The 23,043-nt window shown below is 39.2% G+C and overlaps 1 protein-coding gene across 1 annotated transcript in view; it reads left to right on the forward strand.

The window, feature by feature from the left end:
• The window catches only part of EYS (eyes shut homolog), a 742,046-nt gene that overhangs the window by 24,811 nt on the left and 694,192 nt on the right, over nt 1-23,043 (forward strand). The window contains exon 3 of the mRNA XM_066180316.1: nt 21,872-22,065. Within this exon, the coding sequence (XP_066036413.1) occupies nt 21,872-22,065 (194 nt within the window). The remainder of the gene's footprint in view (nt 1-21,871; nt 22,066-23,043) is intronic.

The raw sequence follows: 23,043 nt of genomic DNA on the forward strand, positions 1-23,043 counted from the left end.
TCTGGCTGATATGCCTGACTTTCCCTCAACTTTTATAATCTATTTAGGTGTTTAGAGAGGTTCCTATTTCCTGTATCTTCACTGAGCTTGGGTATGTAGCGTGTATGTATGTGGTGTGTAAACAAACTGATGACCTTGGTGTATGTTACTTAGAAGTGAATAAATATCATATAACTTCGTTATCCCAGTTATATCACTGAAGATAGGCAGCAAACACATCAAAATGGGTAGGCTTGAGCCTAAGTATATCAACTGCATGTTAGAGAATCATAGATATCAAAATCATTATGGAGTATGGGTGCCTTGGTGATTAGGTGGTATTTGTTCAGAGGGTATTTTATCACAGTTTGGATAGAGATCACTTACTTTCCAAAGTCCTGCCCCCAGTCTAAAAACTTTCATGAGCTCTAGGGTGCAGTGCCTGCTTCCTCTCCATACTCACAGTCTTCCCTGCTTAGATTTGTCTCTGCCATGACCTGCATGTGAAAGACATGATCACTGCAGCCTTAGGTGTTCCAAGACTGCATGTTGATGTAGAGCATAGGCATGCACTCTTCACTTGATTTGTCCAAAAGAAATCTATTTCACTGCAGGAATAAAGAGCTTAATAAGTGTTCAGTACCAAAAGCTGCAGTTTCACAGTTTCTTACTGTTATTATTGCCCTTTAAAGCCAGCAGGTAGTCTTTATTCAATTAATTTCGTAGAATATCACTTAGTAGGCACCATTTTATCAACACATGACAACTAAAGTGTGTTTTGCTTATATCAGTGGGGTTTTTGTTGCTACTGTTTTATAGAAAGAAAACATAACCAGAACTGTTCCTGAAACCACTTTTATTCAAAACGCAGAATGTCTTTACACACTGTGTTAAGCTATTGTACAATACAGAAACTTCTGTGGGTGCCTATTAGCACAAGAAATCATACATGGAGTTCATACTACAGTTCATTCCTGTAGAGAAATGCTCTGCTGTATGAAGAATATTCTTTTTTTCTTTTTTTTTTTTCTTTTTTTTTTTCATTGTGGAGATCATTGCAAACACAGAGAAGTTAGAAATGTAAAGCAAATTTTATATGATTCCTTTTGAGATCATTTCATCCTAAGTATTTTCCTTTTCTTCAGTGGATATCTTTGCAAAAAGCAATTTTGTAATAGTTTTAAGACAGTACATTGAGTAGACTGAAGAACTCTAGAGTCTGAAGAAAAAGAAAATATGTACATGCTTAATAGATTTAAATTATATTGTACACTTGTAATTGTATTTAATACCATCTAGGTTTCTTTTTATAATTATATTAGTGGAGAAAAATTGCTAAATATTTATTTTCCTTTATTTGAACTCTTTCTATTGGTTTTATGAATTCACTAGAGAATAATTTCTTTGGTTTGCTGCTGGCATCTGTTATTTTTTCTCTTACTTAAGCACGTAGCTTACTGATCAACTTGTGGTAGTTTGTTTGAATGTAAAGCCAGAGTGAACATTAGCAGTAATTTGAATTTCCTTTTGGTAATAAGTATGGCTACAAGAGCATATCAATCTATAGTGAAGAGAACTGCATTTCTTCATCATCTTCTTTTATTTATTTCTTCCCCCTGGGTTTTCAGCTTTCTCGCAAGCTAATGGGAGATATCAGCTCTGAAATACCTGATAACTTGTCATTAATCACTCTGAAGTTAACATATAGTACACCTTTCAGCACTATCTTTTCTTTAACTTTGTCCACATAGTAATGAATCAAGGTTGTGAAAATATAGAATTTTGCCTTTTGAAAGCAATATCACTCATCTTTTTATATCAGGGAGCCTGTCATTAAAAAAATATCATTTTAACATCTTTTCAAAAGAACAGAAGACTGGTTGAAGTGTTCAAAAAGTTAGTTGCATGTACAACCAGAAAGACCAGCATTCCTGCAAATAAATGCAAATGAAAGGAATTACATTTTTTTTTCTAGAGATGTATGGTGTTAAGAAAAAATAGGTAATTAAAAATTGTAATACATTTGGGTCTTTTACCATACCATTTCAATTTAGAAATGAATGCTTTGTCCATCAATAAGTGCACCAATTATTGGTCTATATATTCATGATTATACATTTTATTTCTGTACAGTAGTTTATCTCAGGGGTTCTAAATAAAGAATTTTAAATAGTTTGCAAGTTACTTTTAACCCATGGTTAATTTGGAATCCATCCTCTACACTGATGGTCATGCCTGCAAAACAGACAAAGTTCAATGCAGGGCAGATAATGATTGTTGATTGATTATTTTAGTTTATGTTTCAAAATAATTCCACTAGTTCTGAACAAGCCATTAATAAGGAAAACTTTTTTCACTCTTCAGGGAGAAAGAGACCCTGCAATTTTGATACATTTCCAAGAGTTCAGTTCTTGTTTTAATTTTACTTCACAATGAGTTATAAAATAGGAGAGTGTTCTGAGCATGTAAATCCCTTGAAAGCCTTCCAGCAGACTGACCATGATCACAAAAAAACAACTGTAACTTTGAACCTAGAGCCCCAAACCCAAACCTATCAGGTGTGCTAACATTCAAAATGTTTCAGTATGTTACCTACCTAGTAAAAAACCTACAATTTATTTAGTGTTCATAAGTATAAGCCCATAACCATAATTTTATATCTGCAAATTCAAAAATAGATTTCACTGTTTATATATTTGATTGCGGGACTTCATCAATAACTACAGCACTTCCACATCTCTGCTTAAGAGAATCTCCTAAAATCAGCCTCTCTGCACAAATGCATATACACCTCTCTTCTGGGCAGAAGACATTAAGAGATATAAGGAGAATATTCTCTTTAAAAAAATCTTCCATGTGTTTATTTATAGAAACAATACTAATTATAAATATATCTCATGTTTAGAGAGATGTAAAATCAGCAGTAGCTTCTTAGTTTTTGTAGCAAAGTATTCAATATATAAATACTGAACATACATTGAATATATTAAAAATATTCAAATTTTTAATGATACTATGCAACAGGGCAGTCACAGGCCAGACTGAAGAGAGAGTGGACTATAAATGAGTCAGAGTTACCAACACCAGCAGCATCATTTTAAAATAAAGAAATTAGTACTATATAATAGTGGCACCCATCCACTAGGGCACTCAAAAAATGTGGGTTACACAAATAATTACTCTTAGTTTTCAATCTCAGTTAATGTGCCCTTAAAAAAACAAACAAAACAAAACAAAAAAAAAACCCACAAAAATTGTTTCTTCCAGAGTCAAAAACTGAGCAGACATGGGGTAGAAGTCTTAACATGGCAGTGTAGCAAAGAGGAGAAAAAGGCACTGTACAGAAGCTTATGAAAAAGATTATTGGAGAGGAGTAAGTATCAGATAGACATGAGTCAGTGGTGTTGGAAAGAACTTCCTAGGAGCTAAGATAACTGAAGAGTTAGCCAAGGAATCAAGCCCAGAAACAGGGCATCCAAGTGGAAAGAAGGGAAAGAATTGGAAGGGTAAATGTGAAAAATCTCATGGGATGAGATAAAGACAGTTCAGTTGGAAAAGAAAAAAGCCATGCATGCTTGAAATGCAAAACCAGGAATTCATTCACTAGTGACCATCAGGACACAGATGTTCTGCTGTTTTGAGGAGACCAGGGCTCTATCATATGTTACAGTTACTTGGGACAACAAATGAAGTAACTCGAAATGTACCCCCACTTCTACCTTCTTCCCCTTAGCTCTTCTTGCTGAGTACAGTGTCATATGGTCTGGGATATCCATTGAGTGGGTTAGGGTCAGCTGACCCCTCTGTGTCCCCTCCCAGCTTCTCAAGCACTTCCAGCCTCTTCACTGGTGGGGCACTGTGTGAATTATTGAATCATAGAATCATAGGATGGTTTGGGTGGGAAGAGATTTTAAAGATCATCTAGTTCCAATCCTCCTGCCATGGGCAGGGAAAACCCCCACTAGACCAGGTTGCTCAAAGCCCCATCCATCATTGTCTTGAACACTTCCAGGCACAGCCTGAAAAGGCCTTGACACTGTGAGCACTGATTAGCAATAATTATAACCCTGATGTGTTATCAACACTGTTTTCAGCCCAAGTCCTTAACACAGCCTCATACATACAATTATGAAGAAAAATAACTGTACTCTAGAAAAAAAATAGGAATAAAATAAACAGAATATATTTATAATTGCATATAAAGCAAGGACATGAAGACAGAACACAAGACAAAATTTGAAAATATGTCAGAATGAAGGAAAAAAGATTAAACCTCCCAGCTTTTTGGCTTATTGGATCATGTGGGCTTTGAAGATGGATGAAACTTTACAAGAGTCTTTATCTTGTAAATCAGTGTTCTGCATAAAATAACAACTGAACATCCATAGCAGAATGAACAAAATCAAGAAGATACAGTTTTGGATAGCAAGGCAATAGGTTGATGCATAATTTGAAGTGCTTTCTAAAGAGGATACCATAAATTCTTCAGTATATACATGAGATTGCCTTTTTGTCTTGCCAGTTAGAGGGTAAATACACTACTGATTAGCTGGCTGGCAGTTTCTTGCACCTGTGAGAGACTGTAAAGCTTGTGTAGTGCAGTGAATATGTAATTTTTGCCATTAAGAGTAGAAGGTTTCAGTCTGTGTACAGACCCCAGCAGTGCATGGTCTCATACTCTCCTTTACCTGGGCTGAGTTTCATGATCACTTCCTCCCCTGCTCCAGCTTCATCTCTTGGGCTGGCTCCTGAGGAGAAGGGCACACTTCCATCCTTCAAGCTTTGCCAGGCAAACAATAGCTCTTTGTGCCTGAGGGTTAAGGCTTCAGCTGTCAGTCCAGGAAATTGAAGTGGTCTGTGGTTAGAAAAATATATTTAAAATAAAAATAAATCAAGCCACACAAGCAGCAGCAACAACAACAACAAGTTACACACACAAATAAACTCTAGACTTGAGACAGGAGGAAGAAATGCTTTCTGTAAGCATCAGAGCTGTAATCCAGAAGTCTGCACCATATTGAGCTCTGAGTTCCCTATGCCATTTTGTTACTTCCTTTAGTTCTTGTTTTATATCCCTATTGCTTTTATCATTTGATATTCCAGTTCATCCTCAGCCTAAACACCAGTAAAAAGATAACATTAGTTGCTAAATTGCAAGTGAGACAATAAGGAGCATTTAGAAACTTTCTTACGGTTTGGTTCCATCTTCAAGAGCAGTGTCTTTGGAGACATAGCTCTAGTTATGTGGCATGAGACACAGTGATACTATCATGTAGCACTTAAATAGCTCAAAAATTCATTTAGCTAATTTTTGCAGTTTGGAGTTAATTTCTAAAAATTTATGCAATGAAAAATAACACAGCAGATTGAACAGAGGTGGTCTGACTGATAATACTGCATGTTGAGTAAGGCTGAATTCACTAATTCAGATTGCATTTGTTTTTTTAAGTCTGAGTCATAGAATCATAGAATGGTTTGTGTTGGAAGAGACTTCAATGACCATCTATTTCCAAGCCCCCTGCCATGGGCAGGGACACAGTTCACTAGATCAGGTTGCTCAAAGCCCAATCCAACCCATCTTAGGATATTTCCAGAGATGGAGCATCATGACTGCTCTGGGCAATCATACCAGTGCCTCACCTTCCTCACAGTAAGGAATTTCATCCTAATGCCTCAACTACTACTCTGAAATACAAGTAGTTTTAACATCAGATAGCAACTGTAAGCAAAGTACTTGGGAAGAAACGTTCATTCTCTGGTGCTACAAGAATTTTGGTTTTGTTTTCTATATTTTCAAATATTTAATTCTGCTGTTTTTAAAAGGCTTTTGTGACCCTTCAAGTCAAGAATAGGGTACCTAGTACATTTTGTTAGCAGACCAGCCAAAATCCCTTTGTTATAGCTATGTTATGCTGAGTGTATTTGTATTTGAATTATATTCTGTGTTAGAATGTAGTATCTGTTTTCATTATGAAGTGGGAAAAATAATGTTAGCAACAGTGTCATAAAATACCAGAGCTTTGAATTGGACCTGCCTGCACTTTCACTCTAATATAGAAGGGCTTTGAATTTCCAAAGCCATGTTTTATAAAGCAATAATGAGATCAATGATCTTTTAAGGAGACACATTATAACAAAGAAAATTTAAAATAAAAAGCCTTTGTTGCTATCAGTTCTTCAGCTCTTTTGTTAATCCAGTTCCCTGGTTTGAAATAATTTCTGCACTTTACTTTGTGGGACTATAGGAAAAAATTTCCTTATGTCCTTTCCCGTGGTGCTTTAGCTCCTTGGGTTTTTTTTGTTTCTCACAAATCTTTTGATTTATGCACACACTTCTTGCCCTGTTGCTCAAAGTTTTGCCTGGATTCCTGCAACCTTGATAGTACTCAGGGGTGGTTTTACCCCTTTCCTCCACCAGCTTTCTTCTAATCCATACTGCAGTAGACAGTAAAAGTTAAGACAGAAGGCATTTCTTTATGCTGCTCTCTCACATACGTTTCAAAATAATTTAACATATACTAACTTACATTGGTATTTTATGTCTAGTAACAAAATGATCTAACCAGTACTTAACCTTCTCAATTGGAACTCTCTTCACCTGTGCTACAAACTTCCTTTAAGAATTAAAGTCAAGTTCCTTGCATAATGACATGTCACCAGAAGTTTGTGCTTTGGGAAATATTTCCAGACACAATGTAACAGGACTGATAACACCACTGTGGAGTCTACTGATCTTTCTCTCCAAGATAGTGACAAATTACCATTGACAGAGAAAGGATATTAGAATTCATTGCACAGATTTCGCTACTCTTCAGGATTGGCATAGAAAGATGAACACGTTTAAAATCTCAAAGTAAAGGGTTTAGTACAAGATATTAAGTAATATAAATAAAAACAAATTAACTTACTCAATATTATGCTTGCAGTTCCACATCACATCCGAATTTACTATTACCATTTACAAATTACCCGTTTCAAGCCCTCAGTATTTCTTGCAGTTTTATATTTGCAATGTAACATTTCAGAGTCCTGGCTCAAAATCTTACCCTATGGCAAGGCCCATTATCTCTGCATAAAAGATAGATGTACTTATTTTGGCTGGGGTGCTCATTTTCTTTATAGTGGCTGGTTTTGGATTTGTGCTGTAAAGGGTGCAGATAACACAGAGGGTTTTTTTTGTTTTTGCTGAGCGGTGCTTGCACAGCATCAAGGCCTTTTCTGCTTCTTACACCACCCTACCAGCAAGGAGGCTGGGAGTGCCTAAGGGAGTAAGGAAGGAAAGAGTGGGATATCCCATACTGGAACAGATTTCCTAGAGAGGTTACAGTCTTCATCTAATGTGGTTTAGAAGATTAGGATAGATAAAGCCCTGACTAACCTGGCCTGACTTCTTGGTTCATCTTGCTTTAAGCAGACTAAAGACTTTCTTGTGCCCATGTCCTTACACTCTATGAAAACTGTGGTGAAATCATCTTAAACTTAGTGTGAATAACAATATTATAGACCATTATTATTTTCTAGATAGAAATAAACCCAAAAGTAAAACATATGGCAAATCTGTGCTGTTAAGAGCAATCTACAGTTGCATAATCATTACCCATTTAAATTTATTAGTTAGTATATGTATGAATCAACTCCCTTAATAGATAGGTAGGAATACCTCAATTGAAGTTGCTTTTCTTCCAAGATATGAGACTATTTATCCAAACAATAGTCAGTCACTTCAAAGTATGTTTACCACTTTGGCAAAACACCAAATAGGTCAAAAGACATATTTTTATCAGATGGCATTTGGAGATTGCTAGAATGGGAATGCTTCTGGAGATTAGTCTTTTGTAAAACTCTTTTATCTGATTAGCTCAAATCCATTAGTTTAGCAAACTTTGAGGTATCCTTCATTGACTGACTGCATGTTATGAAACATCAGATGTCTAGAGTTTGGTATCTAACCTGAAATACTTGTTTGGTTTGCCACATTTTGCTAGAAGAACAGCAAACATCCCGTGAACCATCAGTCCTAGATATGTTTTTTGGAAGGAATGAACCATCTTCTAAAGGCATCCAGTTAAAGCTGTTGGTTCTAGGAGGGGTATAAGTGAATATCTAGTTTTTGAATTCCTGAGTTAGGTCATATGAGTTCCTTTTTATGTATTAGCACAAATCTCCAAAATGGTGAGACAAAACCGTTTTCTTCAGAATTTTCAGTTAATACTGAAGGGGTATTCTTCTTAACTCAGCAATTTAATTTTTTTTTTCACTTCCCATGTATTTCATCAGATTTGGGTTTGTTATGTTGCTGCCATTATCTTGCTACACATCATTGTGTGTGTCATTATGTATTGACATTTAAAGGCAGGTGTTCTTGGCTTAGAGCAAATTTGGGAGGAAACCTCCGAATGGGGTTCCTCTGGAGAGCAAAGCCAAACAGCCCCTCCCCTCCCAGCCAGTCTGGGAAAAGAACTTCCTCAGAGAAAAGTGGAAAAAAACTATTTATTTAACAAACAAACTGCCCACAAGCATAAGGAATGAATAATATGAAACAATAAAACCTCTCGCTGCTCTGAAGAGAGATGGCAAAACTGAGAGTCCTTGCCAGGAGTCAGCTCAGCTCCCTCAGTCTCTTATCAATCCCAGTCCCTTTGGGGCTGGAAAATGCCAAGGTCCAGGCCTGGTGGGCCGCGGGCGCAAGATCCCAGTCCTCCTCTGTGTTTTTTCAGTCCAGAGCAGATTTAAACAGTCCCAAGAAAAAGGAAAAAAAAAACAGTCCAGGAAGCTTCTTTGCCTCAGCTAACTAGACTAACTAAAAGGAAAAAAGAAAACCTCTCTCTGGCTGCTGTCCATGCATCCGATGAACACACACAGTCCCAAGGAAGAAGAGAAGATACAGGGTAGTGAACACTTTTTTTCCAAAACAAATTGCACGCTTCTTCTTTCCCTGCTTCACTCTCAGAACCATTCTTAAAGGTACAGAACACATAGTACACAAAGAACGGACAACTGGGGATACAAGCAGCATAGTCACCCTAGGACAGCGGGGCTCTGGAGAAAATTCTGTAAGTATAAGGCCAAACAATTACAGTATAATTGAAATCTTAAGATTTATCTGTGCAGAAAATATTTCAATAAGACGACTTGTAAACTTTTTATATAAGCACGCTTCTTAATTTCCAGCCCTATTCTGGATGCTGTGCTCACCTTTACCCTGCTCCTTTTACTGCCATTGGCAGCAGGGGTGTGTTCTGGTGGGTGTTCCTGTGAGCATCTGTGGTCCTTCACTAGGAGGAATATGACATTTGTGCTGATGATTTTACCTTTCTTGCTCTAGGATCTACTCAGGATCATATTCATATGTTTGCTAACATCCTTATATACCTTTCTTTTTCTTCATTGGGCTGTAGTTCCAAATTACACCTGAATTTGCAATCTATGGTGGGGTTTATTGATGTTAGATATTGTTTTTTTGTTGACCCTAAGACCAGTTTTTTCCACCTCCAGGTCTGCATTTCTTTGACTGTATACAGCTGTGGGGTCTCCAGGGCCTAGACTGTGCCTTGCTTCTAGATATTCCATGCCTGTACTGCAATTTACTGAATGCTCTGTCTGCAATTTTCAAGGCCTCTTTTACCATACCTGGCCTCCATTCCTTTAAATTATATCTCAATGTTAGAGCCATAAACCCATGTCGATAGCACCAGCTTTTGAAAATGACTAATCTTTTTATGAGAGTCTCTCAGACTCTACTCTTCTTTCAACATTAGTGCTTTGGCATTTATTCCAGCTCTGAGTACGTTGTACCTCTACAGTGCTTCCAAAATTGGCAGGTGCTTGCAGTACTCAGCCCAATATGCAGGGGTTTGAACACAGCCAGTTTGTCCCATTAAATAATGCTGATGGATGTCAGGAAATGGAAATGTACCCAAATGGAAATATACCCAAGGTCACTGGAGACTAAAAGTTACAGTTATGAGAAATTTTAAGTGTTCAAAGGTTGTTTTTTTTGCAAACCAACATTTTATAATACTCTGTTGGTTCTCAGAGTCTAATAATGTTACAGGCTGAACAATAAGCAGACCTTTTAATTTTTGTCACAATTCTGATAGAATGTACAGATGTACAAAAATTAGTTAATTCTAATTAATATTTATTTGGTTTGTTTTTTGGTTGTTTTGTTTTTTTTTTCTTCCATAAGTACTCCTGGGGATTTTTTTTTCTTCTCAAGAATAATTATTTACAATAAATTAATACATAACCTAGAATATAAATCTGGATTATGAGATGATGTGATGTGGTCACTTGACAACATACAACACATTTTCTCCACCTGACCAGCCTACATTTTGGATAGCAACCCAACTGAACCCTCTTGAAACATTTTGACAATCAATTTGCTTAACATTTTGTTGCTAGGAAAAAAAAAATTCAGCAATATCAAGATACTCAAGATAGAACATCAATAATATACTCAAGATAGAACATCAACAACCTCTTTTCCTCACAAACAACATACAGGTTATAAACTGCATTTATTTAAACAGCTATCCTCAGCATTTTTTTTTCTCTCCCTCCTAGGATACAGAAGGTATCAAAACACCTCTATTGATAACTACTCAGCCCATCCTACTACTTCTGTGTTACTGTGATGTGTCACTATAATCTTGAGATTCAAGCCTTCTTTAGGTCTCATTTTCTATATCACCTGGCATGTCCTGCTTCTTTTCAGTATACTCAATCCCTGTGCTGTTTCAGACTTCCCCTTATTTAGCACACATCCCTAGACTTTGCAGTTGCCCAAGGGCACACCTTCCCAGAATATATTCCTATCATTCACATATCTTCTCAACCCTGTCCTGGGTTGAAGTATATTCTATCACCATCTTCCTGAGCTGTTGAAACCATGTGAGGCAGTGCTCCCTGCCTCCTCCACTCTGGATTGTCTTCTGTTAATGGGCCCATCAGCACCTTTGCCACACAACGCACAGATAACCCCCTCCCGGACTATCTCCTGTTAATGGGCCCATCAGGCCTTATCACATGACTCACCATCCCATTGTGAGATGCTCCACCCAGAGGGAGGAACCAAGTATTTCAGCCTGTGTATAAGCTGAGACTCTGAACACCAGAGGGGTGCTTACCCACTGGATTCCCAGAGGACCCGAGCTACCAGACCTTTTCACAGGATCACTGCTTCAGGAAGACCACCTCATCTGGACTGCTTCCATCACTCCGCTCAGGTGGTAGTCTGACTCTGTCAGTGGTCTTTTGTATTATTGCATCTATTTTATTTTACTTTCTTTCCTTTTTTTTTCCTGTTAAATTGTATCTCTGACTTGGAGCCTCTCAATTGTTTTGCCTTAAAACCACTGCATTTTTGGTGCTCAACGTGGGGCACAAGGCACTGAGAAAAGTCAGAATTACAATTTTGTATTGAAAAAGACACCTGTTCGCTATGATGCTCAACATGCTTACATGTGTCTTATACCTATCTCTCTATATTTTTCCACAACTGGGGCACTATCTGCCAGTCTTAATGCTCCTGCGTAGACCAGGGTATGGTACTAAAATTGCTTTCTTGGTCTATTATGTCCATTGCTTGATAAACTCCGAGGCAATGAACATCATTCAGAATATACACCCAGTTTTGTTTTCTTGTTCTGGTCTAGGATGCTACATCTGGGGCCTCAACAATCTCACCCAGCCCCTGTGGGGAGGGGTGAAGAATGATTTTTTCCAGCTTTTCAGGCATGACACAGCAGTTTTTGAAAATATGGAGTACCCTCTGGATGCCAAGGACAGCATGATGTTGTTGTTAGTCCTATTTGTCTTCTCTGCACGGCCCGCACCATGCTTAGAATCAAAACACTACATGGTGTGATACAGCGTGTTCTGAAGGAAGAGGAGGAGGGAAAAAGAAGCAGAGCAACAGTATCAGTGTCTACACAGAGTGTCACAGAGGCGAAAGGAACCAAAGGCAAGGCAACAGTGTCCTCATCTACACAGACCTTCACAGAGGAGAAAGAAGCCAAAAGTGAGGCAACAGTGTCCACATCTATGCAGACTGTCACAGAGGAGAAAGGGACCAAAGGTGCCATCAGCCTCTCTACACAAACCGTCACCGAATAGGAAAAGCCTAAACCAGTAGCAGTTGCCTCTGTTCAGAAAAAGAAATCAAGGACCAAATCAGTCCGCATAGTGACTGATGAAGGAAGAAATTTACCATATCCCATCAGAGCCGACGAGAGTCTCTGCCATTAGGAGCAGGCGCTCCCCAGCCAGGGAGAGAGGATACACACCACGAGGTAACCTCTGGTCTTTTCTTCGGGAGCATGGAGAAGACATGAGGAAGTGGGATGGAAAACCCACCTCCTCCTTTGCAGCCCGGGTACGTGAACTAAAAAGAGAAACACCTACCACAAAGAGCCCATCTAGAATCAATATTGCTCCGGTCTCTCGTGCACAGAACTCCAGACGGTACAGGAATGATGATATGACTGATCCTCTTGAAGGAACCTCAGAAACATATTTACAAGAAGAGAGCAATGTATTCCATGACCAGGAATAGGGGGGCCCTGCATCTAGCCAGGTAGAGGAAAGGGACAATCAGATCTACTGGACTGTGTGGATCCGATGGCCTGGAACATCTGACCCACAAAGATATACGGCTCTGGTTGATACCGGTGCTCAGTGTACTCTGATGCCATCAAGGTATATGGGTGCAGAACCCATTTCCATTTCTGGGGTGACAGGAGGATCCCAGGAGCTGACTGTAATGGAAGCTGAAGTAAGTCTAACAGGGAACGAATGGCAGAAACACCCCATTGTGACTGGTCCAGAGGCCCCATGCATTTTGGGCATAGACTATCTCAGAAATGGGTATTTCAAAGACCCTAAAGGATACCTCTGGGTTTTTGGCATAGCTGCTCTAGAGACAGAAGGCATCAGACAACTGAGTACCTTGCCTGGACTCTCAGACGACCCCTCTGCTGTGGGACTACTGAAAGTTGAAGAACAACAGGTGCCGATCGCAAGAGCAACAGTGCACCATCGGCAATATCGCTCCGACAGAGACTCTGTGGTCCCCATCTGTAAGATGATTCGTGAGCTGGAGAGCCAAGGGGTGGTAAGCAAGGCTCGTTCACCCTTTAAGAGCTCTATATGGCCCGTGCGTAAGTCCAGTGGAGAATGGAGGCTGACAGTGGATTACCGTGGCCTGAATGAAGTCACACCAGCACTGAGCGCTGCCATACCAGACATGTTGGAGCTTCAGTACAAGCTGAAATCCAAGGCAGCAAAATAGTATGCGACCATTGATATTACAAATGCCTTTTTCTCCATTCCTCTGGCAGCAGAATGCAGGCCTCAGTTTGCCTTCACCTGGAGGGGCGTGCAGTACACCTGGAACCAACTGCCCCAGGGGTGGAAGCACAGTCCCACCATTTGCCATGGACTGATCCAGGCTGCACTGGAAAAGGGTGAGGCTCCAGAACACCTGCAATACATTGACGACATTATCATGTGGGGAAACACCGCAACAGAAGTCTTTGAGAAGGGAGAGAAGATCATTCAAATTCTCCTGAAGGCCGGCTTCGCCATCAAGAGGAGCAAAGTCAAGGGACCTGCTCGAGAGATCCAGTTTCTGGGAGTGAAGTGGCAAGATGGACAGCGTCAGATTCCCACCAAAGTCATCAATAAGATCACAGCAATGTCTCCACTGACCAACAAGAAGGAAACACAAGCTTTCCTAGGTGCCATAGGCCTCTGGAGGATGCACATTCCCGAGTATAGCCAAATCGTGAGCCCTCTCTACCTGGTTACCCACAAGAAGAATGATTTTCACTGGGGCCCAGAACAGCAGCAAGCTTTCGCCCAGATCAAGCAGGAAATCACTCATGCGGTAGCCCTTGGCCCAGTCAGGATGGGATCAGAGGTGAACAATGTGCTTTACTCTGCAGCCGGGAGCCATGGTCTGTCATGGAGCCTTTGGCAGAAGGTGCCGGGTGAGACTCGGGGACGACCACTGGGATTCTGGAGCCGAAGCTACAGAGGATCCGAAGCCAACTACACTCCCACAGAGAAGGAAATCTTAGCCGCCTATGAAGGAGTCCAAGCCGCCTCAGAGGTGATTGGTACTGAAGCACAGCTGCTTCTGGCACCTCGACTACCGGTGCTGAAGTGGATGTTCAAGGAAAAGGTTCCTACCACACATCACGCCACCAACACCACGTGGAGCAAATGGATCGCCCTGATCACACAGCGGGCCCGTATTGGAAACCTGAATTGCCCTGGGACTCTGGAAATTATAACAAACTGGCCTGAATATGAGACCTTTGGATTATCCTCTGAAGAAGAGGAGGAGCAAGTGACACGGGCCGAGGAAGCCCCACCGTACAACGAGCTACCGGAGAGTGAGAGATGATATGCCCTTTTCACCGACGGTTCCTGCCGAATTGTAGGTACTAACCGGAAATGGAAAGCTGCTGTATGGAGCCCCACACGACGAGTTGCACAAGCTACTGAAAGAGATGGTGGATCGAGTCAGGTCGCAGTGCTTAAAGCTTTCCAGCTGACTTTGGATATTGCTGAACAAGAGAAGTGGCCGAGGCTCTATCTCTACACTGACTCGGGGATGGTAGCTAATGCTCTGTGGGGATGGCTGGACTGCTGGAGAAAGGCCAACTGGCAGCGTAGAGGGAAACCCATCGGGGCTGCTGATATTTGGCAGGACATAGCCACCTGAGTAGAAAAGCTGGCCGTGAAGGTTCGACATGTGGATGCGCACGTACCCAAGAGTCGGGCTAATGAGGAACATCATAACAACGAGCAGGTGGATCAAGCTGCCAAGGTGAAAGTATCTCAGGTTGATCTAGACTGGCAACACAAAGGAGAATTATTCCTAGCTCGTTGAGCTCATGATGCCTCTGGTCATCAAGGGAGAGATGCAACATATCGATGGGCTCGTGACCGAGGGGTGGACATTACTATGGACAGCATCTCCCAGGCTATCCATGACTGCGAGACCTGTGCTGCAATCAAACAGGCCAAGCGAGTGAAGCCTCTGTGGTATGGCAGACGATGGTCAAAGTATAGGTATGGGGAAGCCTGGCAAATTGACTACATCACCCTTCCCCAAACCCGCCAAGGCAAGCGCTACGTGCTCACCATGGTGGAAGCAACCACTGGATGGCTGGAGACCTACCCTGTGCCTCATGCTACTGCCCAGAACACCATCTTGGGCCTGGAAAAGCAGGTCCTGTGGAGACATGGCACCCCTGAGAGAATTGAGTCAGACAACGGGACTCATTTCAAGAATGGCCTCATAAGCACTTGGGCCAGAGAACACGGAATCGAATGGATATAAAATATCCCATATCATGCACCAGCTGCCGGGAAGGTGGAACGCTGCAATGGACTGCTTAAAACTACCCTTAAGGCACTTGGCGGAGGGACCTTCAAAAATTGGGAACTGAACTTAGCAAAGGCCACCTGGATGGTCAATACCCGAGGGTCCATCAATCGAGCTGGTCCTGCCCAGTCCGAATCCTTGCACACAGTGGATGCAGATAGGGTCCCTGTGGTACACATGAGAGGTATGTTAGGAAAGACTGTTTGGATTAATCCCACCTCAGGCAAGGGCAAACTCATCTGTGGGGTTGTCTTTGCTCAAGGACCAGGTTACACTTGGTGGGTGATGCAAAAGGATGGGGAAACCCACTGGGTACCACAAGGAGACCTTATTTTAAGTGAGGACTGTGTGTAGGTTTTCATTGTGTATATATGTGTGTGTGTGTGTGTAGTTTAAGGAAGGTATTGATTTGGGATGATGTGGATGGTAATAGAATAAGGGGTGGATAATGTCCTGGGTTGAAGTATATTCTATCACCATCTTCATGAACTGTTGAAACCAGGTGAGGCAGTGCTCCCTGCCTCCTCCACTCTGGCTGATCTTCTGTTAATGGGCCCATCAGCACCTTTGCCACACAACGCACAGATAACCCCCTCCTGGACTATCTCCTGTTCATGGGCCCATCAGGCCTTATCACATGACTCACCATCCCATTGTGAAATTCTCCACCCAGAGGGAGGAACCAAGCATTTCAGCCTGGATATAAGCTGAGACTCTGAACACCAGAGGGGTGCTTACCCACTGGATTCCCAGAGGACCCGAGCTACCAGACCTTTTCACAGGATCACTGCTTCAGGAAGACCACCTCATCTGGACTGCTTCCATCACTCCGCTCAGGTGGTAGTCTGACTCTGTCAGTGGTCTTTTGTATTATTGCATCTATTTTATTTTACTTTCTTTCCTTTTTTTTTCCTATTAAGTTGTATTTCTGACTTGGAGCCTCTCATTTGTTTTGCTTTCAAACCACTACAAACCCTTACCTTGTTTATTGAATTTCAAGTGGCTATATCTCCTGAAGATCCATTTCTTAGGTTTTTAGTAGCTGTCTCAAGCCTGCAGTCATATATCTGAATATTGTTAAGCAATTTAGTAGGAACTCATCTCAGGCAAAATCCTCTTTCACTCTAACAGAAGTATCTTGTCATTTAGACTTGTGATTTCTGAGGATGAAACAAAAGTAAATGTATATATATTGAATACGCTCCTTTGTCAAAGATTTGAAAAATCAATTACCTTTGAGACTATTCCCCATGTCAATTTCTTTCTTTTTGAGCAATTATATTCTTGCCTCCACACTTCTACAGATTAGGAAAAGAAGATCTATAATCTTTAACAATACTTATCTGTGAAACTATGGAGACAAATGAATCACAGATTTCAGTTTTTCACATCCATCAAACTGATTTTGAAAAGAATTTTGTTAAGGCAATAAGAATTCCTACGAATTTATAATGGAACCTACGATTCCAAAGGTTCAAGCTGTTCAAGGAAATTAAGAGATTTAAACAACTGTACATTCCCATCTGAAAATTTGAAAGTAATGAAAGTTTTTCAATATTTTTAAGTTCAAGGTTTGCAGCTCTGTATAATATGCTACTGCTGCGAGGTGGATTTGCCCATAGCTGTATACTGTTTATTTACAGGTGATGTACAAAGTTGTAAGTGGCTTGGCACATGTTTATACAAGCTTTTTTTATCTTCTCAAACAGTTTTGACTTCAAACAAGAGAAAAGAACAAGCCACACATTATACAATTTGTTATGGAGGATAGTGTTTGAGTATTTTCATGAAACTACATGATGTTTCAGCCCATACCTATCTTTCACCATCACTCAGCTGGCTGTGGCAACAGTGAGGAGAGAGGAGAAAATCAATCACCTGTCATCTGTTCTAAAAGTATATTATCAGAGAAATAAGAGAATACCAACTTTCTCGTGGCTAATTTATTTAAGACTTTTTTTTCCTGGGTTCACATATGTAACTGTACTGCTCGCTGTCAATATATAAATTATTGTATCTTTAATTTATCCTAGTGTCAGAGGAATTCTTGAAAATATTACTGCCAAAAGGATGGATAATAGCAATTACCATCAACAACAATAATAACAAAAACCTCTGAGTATTTTTAGAATTCTTAAAGTTTTACATTTATAATAACCATGATTGCTGAATATTGAGGTATATAGTACAGGCATGTTACAGACGCTTTTTAAAAGTGTTTTATGGAACTTTCAATTGCAGGTCAATTGTTTACCAATGGCACCAGGAATGTCCTTTGTCTTTCAATGGGTTATCATTATAACATGGTAGTGAAACCATTGAAAGGAAGACTAGGTGGGATACAATTAAATTGAACAAGGAAGAGCTGGAGTTCTTCTGTCATTAGCTTTGGTTTGGTGAAAGATTTTATTCTTTTCATATGTATAAACAACATAGGATGCTGGAAATGAGGTTCAGTTCCTTAAACTAAAATTCATTAGCTGTCACATTGGTCTATTACATAATCTTTACTCATTTGTTCCTGCTTTTTAATCTTCCATATTTTTCATTTTATTGAAGTAAAACAAGCAAGAATTCATAATATTGAAAGACAAAGGTGAACTGGTCCTACTGATGATGCTTTTACTTTCTGGGAATTTCAGGGTATTCAATCAAGCTGATAACTATTTTTTTTCACACTAATGTTTCCAGAATCAACCATCTGCCATTAAAACATGGTTTCTGCATTTATCTTCCTGAGAATTTGAATAAACTTTGAGTAGCTGATCTTTCATCAATGGGACTTCAGTATTTTCAGCAAACCTCTCTTCTTGGGTCTGACTGAGGGAAAAACTACTTGTGTTGAAATTGGCAACAGAAATACTCAGCATAAAAGTTTTTATCTAGGTAGGAACTGGTCGGCTCCCCCCATTGGGTGGTGCATCTCACACTAGGATGATGGAATGTGTCATATCATTGGTGAGCCTTAATGGCCCATTAACAGAAGATACCCCCGTGGAGGTTGGAAAGAGATAAGTAACAATGCACCACCTGGTTTTAACAGCTGGCCCATTGCCAGAAGGCACTCACCCCCTCCCTCCTTGAGTGACAAAAGATAAAGAAAAATATCTCCCCAACTGCTTACAACAGATGAAATAGAATACGTATGTTTTGGTTACATAACTCAAGACAAGTGCTTAATATTTTCCCCATCCAAGAGCTGCAATCAAGTCCCCTTTTAATCTTATTTAGCAAATAGAATGAGTGTGACATCGGTTTATAGATTTTCATTCTATAATTCGGGAATTATAGAATGGAAATCTCAAACCACTAATTCTCCAGAATTCTGTTTATTGACTTGATTTGTCAAACTCATCAGGTATGGAGGTTCAGGTAAAAGAATGTTGCTCTTGATTTTCACATAAGATGCTGAATATAGGGAATTATAAAGTAGAGGCATATCACAGACATAATTATTGTCAATGATTAGGAAAAAATTCCAGCTCAAGACCGAATTCTTCCTAAAAGACATTGGTAGATGTGACTTGCGTTTTAGACCATGAGTCAATATCTTCATTTAAATTTAATACCCATTCACATAATTAGGTAATTGGCCACAAATTTCTACTAAATGCACTGTTTTTTCCCAAATGAACAAAGATAATTTTTTTTTGCCCCCTTTGAAAGGAAATGCCAAGGAGAAAAGAATAATAATTTTAGTAAGTTAAATACCTTTATTTATTTTTTTTCCCAGCCTCGAAACTTGCAGTTTTCCTTGATATATTTCTCATGGTGTGATTGACAATATTTCCTTATCCACTCTCAGAGGTTTTTTTATTTCTCTTCTAACTACTTCAGTCTTCTCTTAAAAGAATGTTGCACTATGACCTTTTTTTTTTTTTTTTTTGGCAGAACAATATCGTTTTCCTAGCTTCATTACAGATGAGCATACCAAAGGCATCTTTCATCTAGTTTTCCCCACTGGCCTTGATTTTTCTGTCCTATTTTGTTCATTTAGTCTTTCCTTGTTCTAATAATCCCATTGAGAGCCATTTTTTAACAAAAGGCTAAGAAATGCTTGGTAATGGTGGCACAAAAAACCATGGAAGAGTGAATGGATTCAGGGGTAGAAACAATGGCAGGAAAAACTCATTATTCCATTCAGATAGAGAGACTTCACTTTCTGGCTTTTCTTAGGGTGGAGCAAATGTGGTCACTGTTTTGCTCATTTTCCTTCTTCTGATTATTAATGTGGATGGGACAGGAGCACCCATTCTTGTCAAATGTGACTAATAATGGAGAAAAAATAGGGTGAGCCTTGATATATAGCCTCATCTATGAGTACTGGTGGGGTACAATATTGCACTGAAGTAGAACAGGACAGCTAGATAGTAAATTGAATAATAAGAAAGAATTGACCAATCCCCTTCACTCCATGTTGCAAATACTCTCTTATATATGCACAAATACCAATTAATGGCCTTTTTCTGAGGAATGGCCTCCTTAGATTTTCTTATTAGCATCTAAGCCCTAACATCTGGAACTTGCAATGTACTGTAATTTGGTTACTATGGTGATGAGGGATAGCAAAAATTTTTTTAAAGATTCTTTGAATGTCCTCTGATGCTAAAGAAAAATGAATAATCTGTCATAAAAGATAGATCCAATTCATTTTACCTAATTGGAATAACTATTTCTACAGAACTGAAGGAAAAAAGGGAAATGTTTTGACCCTGTAACATCAGCTGTTCTGGTATATAATAGAGACTGAGTGTGATATTTCAATATCCTGGTAAATGTTTTTCCACATACCTTCAGTTGCATTAGATAGCTAGTCTATTAATAATTAAATTATTGGAGGTTCACATACTTATCTATTAAGTGTTTTATAACTAATTATTTATGTTCATTCTGCAGTTTACAATTCGATTTAAAAGTATTTTGTTTACCATTTCAAAATGATGCATCTTATGGTAAAATATAATTTATTCTTTTATGAATGTCTATTTTTAAAGTCAGTGGATTCAAATTACTAATAAAATGTTGAATCAATATGTATTATTACTTCGAAAGAGATTTATTAAAAAGCTGTATTATTGCTACAGCATATTGCTAAAAAATTCTTCTGATGTAATTTTAAGTATGTATTAGAAAGGTGGTTTGAATCAGAGCACAAATTAAAAAGTTTGTAAAAAGCATATTTGAAACATAGTTTTCCAGAAGTAAATGGAAATAAATTCTTGCGTGCTGTAATTCTTCTTTATTTTTGATGTCACAGGCTTAAAAAGAGTTAATTGTCAAAAATACTTAGGCAGTTCATAAATTTTAAGGCATGCAGACAGATCACTTAAGTCCTGCCAAGGCTTACAAGAATTTAGGAGAAAATGGGAAGCTACTCGACATAGTGTGAGAAACCTCTGTATTCAACAAGTACCCACATAAGTGGCTGAGAAATGTTGCACAGACCACCAGAAGCAAGGACTGAATTTCACAGACAGCAAAGGGAGGATTTTGTGAGAGATGGGGAAATTCCAAATAATAAAAGAGGGTGACTTGGGGAAACTTCACAGATTGTTTTCTTGCAAGGCCAACAGAGCCTGAGTAACAGTCTCTTCTTTACTTCTTCTGTGTTAACACCTCTCCTAGTGGCGAGTGATAGATTTTTGAACTGCACTAGCCAGAAATCAGAATAACATCCAGATCTGGAACGACTAAAGTTCTGAGACAGCAAGTCAGCAAGAGGCTCGGTATCTGGATATGGAAATCAGACAGACTTAAAATCTATGCTGATTCTTGAGGGATACACTAATGACAGTTTATATTTTAAAAAAGAAGGAGTGTGTATGCTCATTGTTGAACTTCAATACAAGCTGGCCAGAGACAAGGAAAAAGTTTGAGCCATCATTGCTGCGTATGCTCACGTGACTGCTGTTTGTATTTATCTAAGGGAAAACACACTGTTCTTCATGTTGATTCACATGGGCAGCCGGTTTGTGGTATATGCATGTGTGTGGTTGTGTGTTTGCTTACTGAAAGCACATTCAGGTTCAGTACTAGCAGGATCTATAAACAGGAATGAGAAGGACCCTCCTGGTCTGGGAATACATTGGATTCAGCTTCCATTGATAATAGTTGTTGTGAGATGTTCAGTGACTGTTCAACGTGTCACAGGGCCATGGCTCCAGTCACATTCTTCCTTTGCTACAGATCAGATTAGTGGCTCCCAGATTCCTATCATCTTAATTCACCAAAAGGAACAAAGCATAGGGAAATATGTAAAGTTGTTCGCTTTTAAATGGTGATAGCTCAAAGATGTTCCAGGCAGTAATTGGAGCTTCACAGTGTAAAAAAAGTTAAAGAAACACAATTAATAAAAACCTCTCAATCCTTCAACAAAATAGAAAAAAAAAAAAAAAAGAAAAAAAAGGAAACACAACATAGTAATAAAGTAATGTCAAAGAGCATGTCAAGCATCATTCCAGCACTGTAATTTTTACTGTTTGTTTGTTTTAGGTCCATTTTGTGAGGAACCTGTTGATCCTTGTGCCTCTCAGCCATGCCTGAATGGAGGTATATGCCAGTATAACCAGTCTGGATATGTTTGCAGTTGCCCTTCTGGTTTTCTTGGTCACAACTGTGAAATTGACATCAATGAATGCTCTTCAAAGCCATGTCAGAACAGTGGCACATGTATCGATTTGCCAAATGTAAGTATAGATGTTAGAGATCCCTATTTGAACAGAGAATCATAGAATTACAGCATTGCATCATAGAATGATTTAGGCTGGAAGTAGCATTTAAATATTATTTATTTCCAATTTCTCTGCCGTGGAGAGAGACCTGTTATGCTAGATCAGGTTGCTGAAAGTTCCATCCAACCTGACCTTGCACGCTTCAAGGGACGAGGCTTTTACAACTTTCCCCCAGTCTCACCAATTTAGCAGAAGTGTTGATGTGTGGGGGGATGTCAGAGGTCTCACAGAAGTCAAGGCGAATGTTATCAGTTGCTCTTCCATTACCCATCAACACAGTTACTACATCACTGAAACACACCATTAGTCAGACATAATTTACCCTTTGTGAAGCCATATTGTCTGTTTCTAATCCCCTTCCTGTCATCCATATGCTCTAACATACCTTACAGGAGGATCTGTTCCAGGAAAGTGTCAAAACATTTAATTCTAATGTATTTTTTTAATTAGCTTTGCATGTTTAATGAAGAAACATAGCATTTTCTCAATGTGTCCTGTTTATAATATTTTTGTGATAAAAAAACCCAAACTCCCCATTTCACGTCAGTTGCATGGTGATCTTTAGGAACTACGCACGTTATTTTATTTTTTTATTCCTCTCCCTAATAAAATCATCTAACACAAACATGAGGTATCATGTGATCTTTATTAACTAGTGATTGTCTTGTTCTTTCTTTTCAAGCAGTATAAGTTTCTTAATGCCTATTTTTTTTCCTTTTTTCTTTTTGTAAGGTAGAATAAATTCATGTAGAGCTCACAAAGTTTTCATAATAAAGTCAAACCTGGTAGTATGTCAAAATAAATTGATTTATTTCAATTTATTTTGAAATGTTCTTTCTTTAGCATGATTATGGCAAATAGCGGTGATTATACAGAATCAAAACAGTGAAAGAAGAGTTCAAAAGCTTAGTTATCACATAGCAGTGATACATA

Source organism: Chamaea fasciata, unplaced genomic scaffold, assembly GCF_029207755.1.
Source record: "Chamaea fasciata isolate MVZ Bird 193981 ecotype frontalis unplaced genomic scaffold, bChaFas1.0.hap1 SCAF_3, whole genome shotgun sequence".
Classification (NCBI taxonomy): Eukaryota; Metazoa; Chordata; class Aves; order Passeriformes; family Sylviidae; genus Chamaea; species Chamaea fasciata.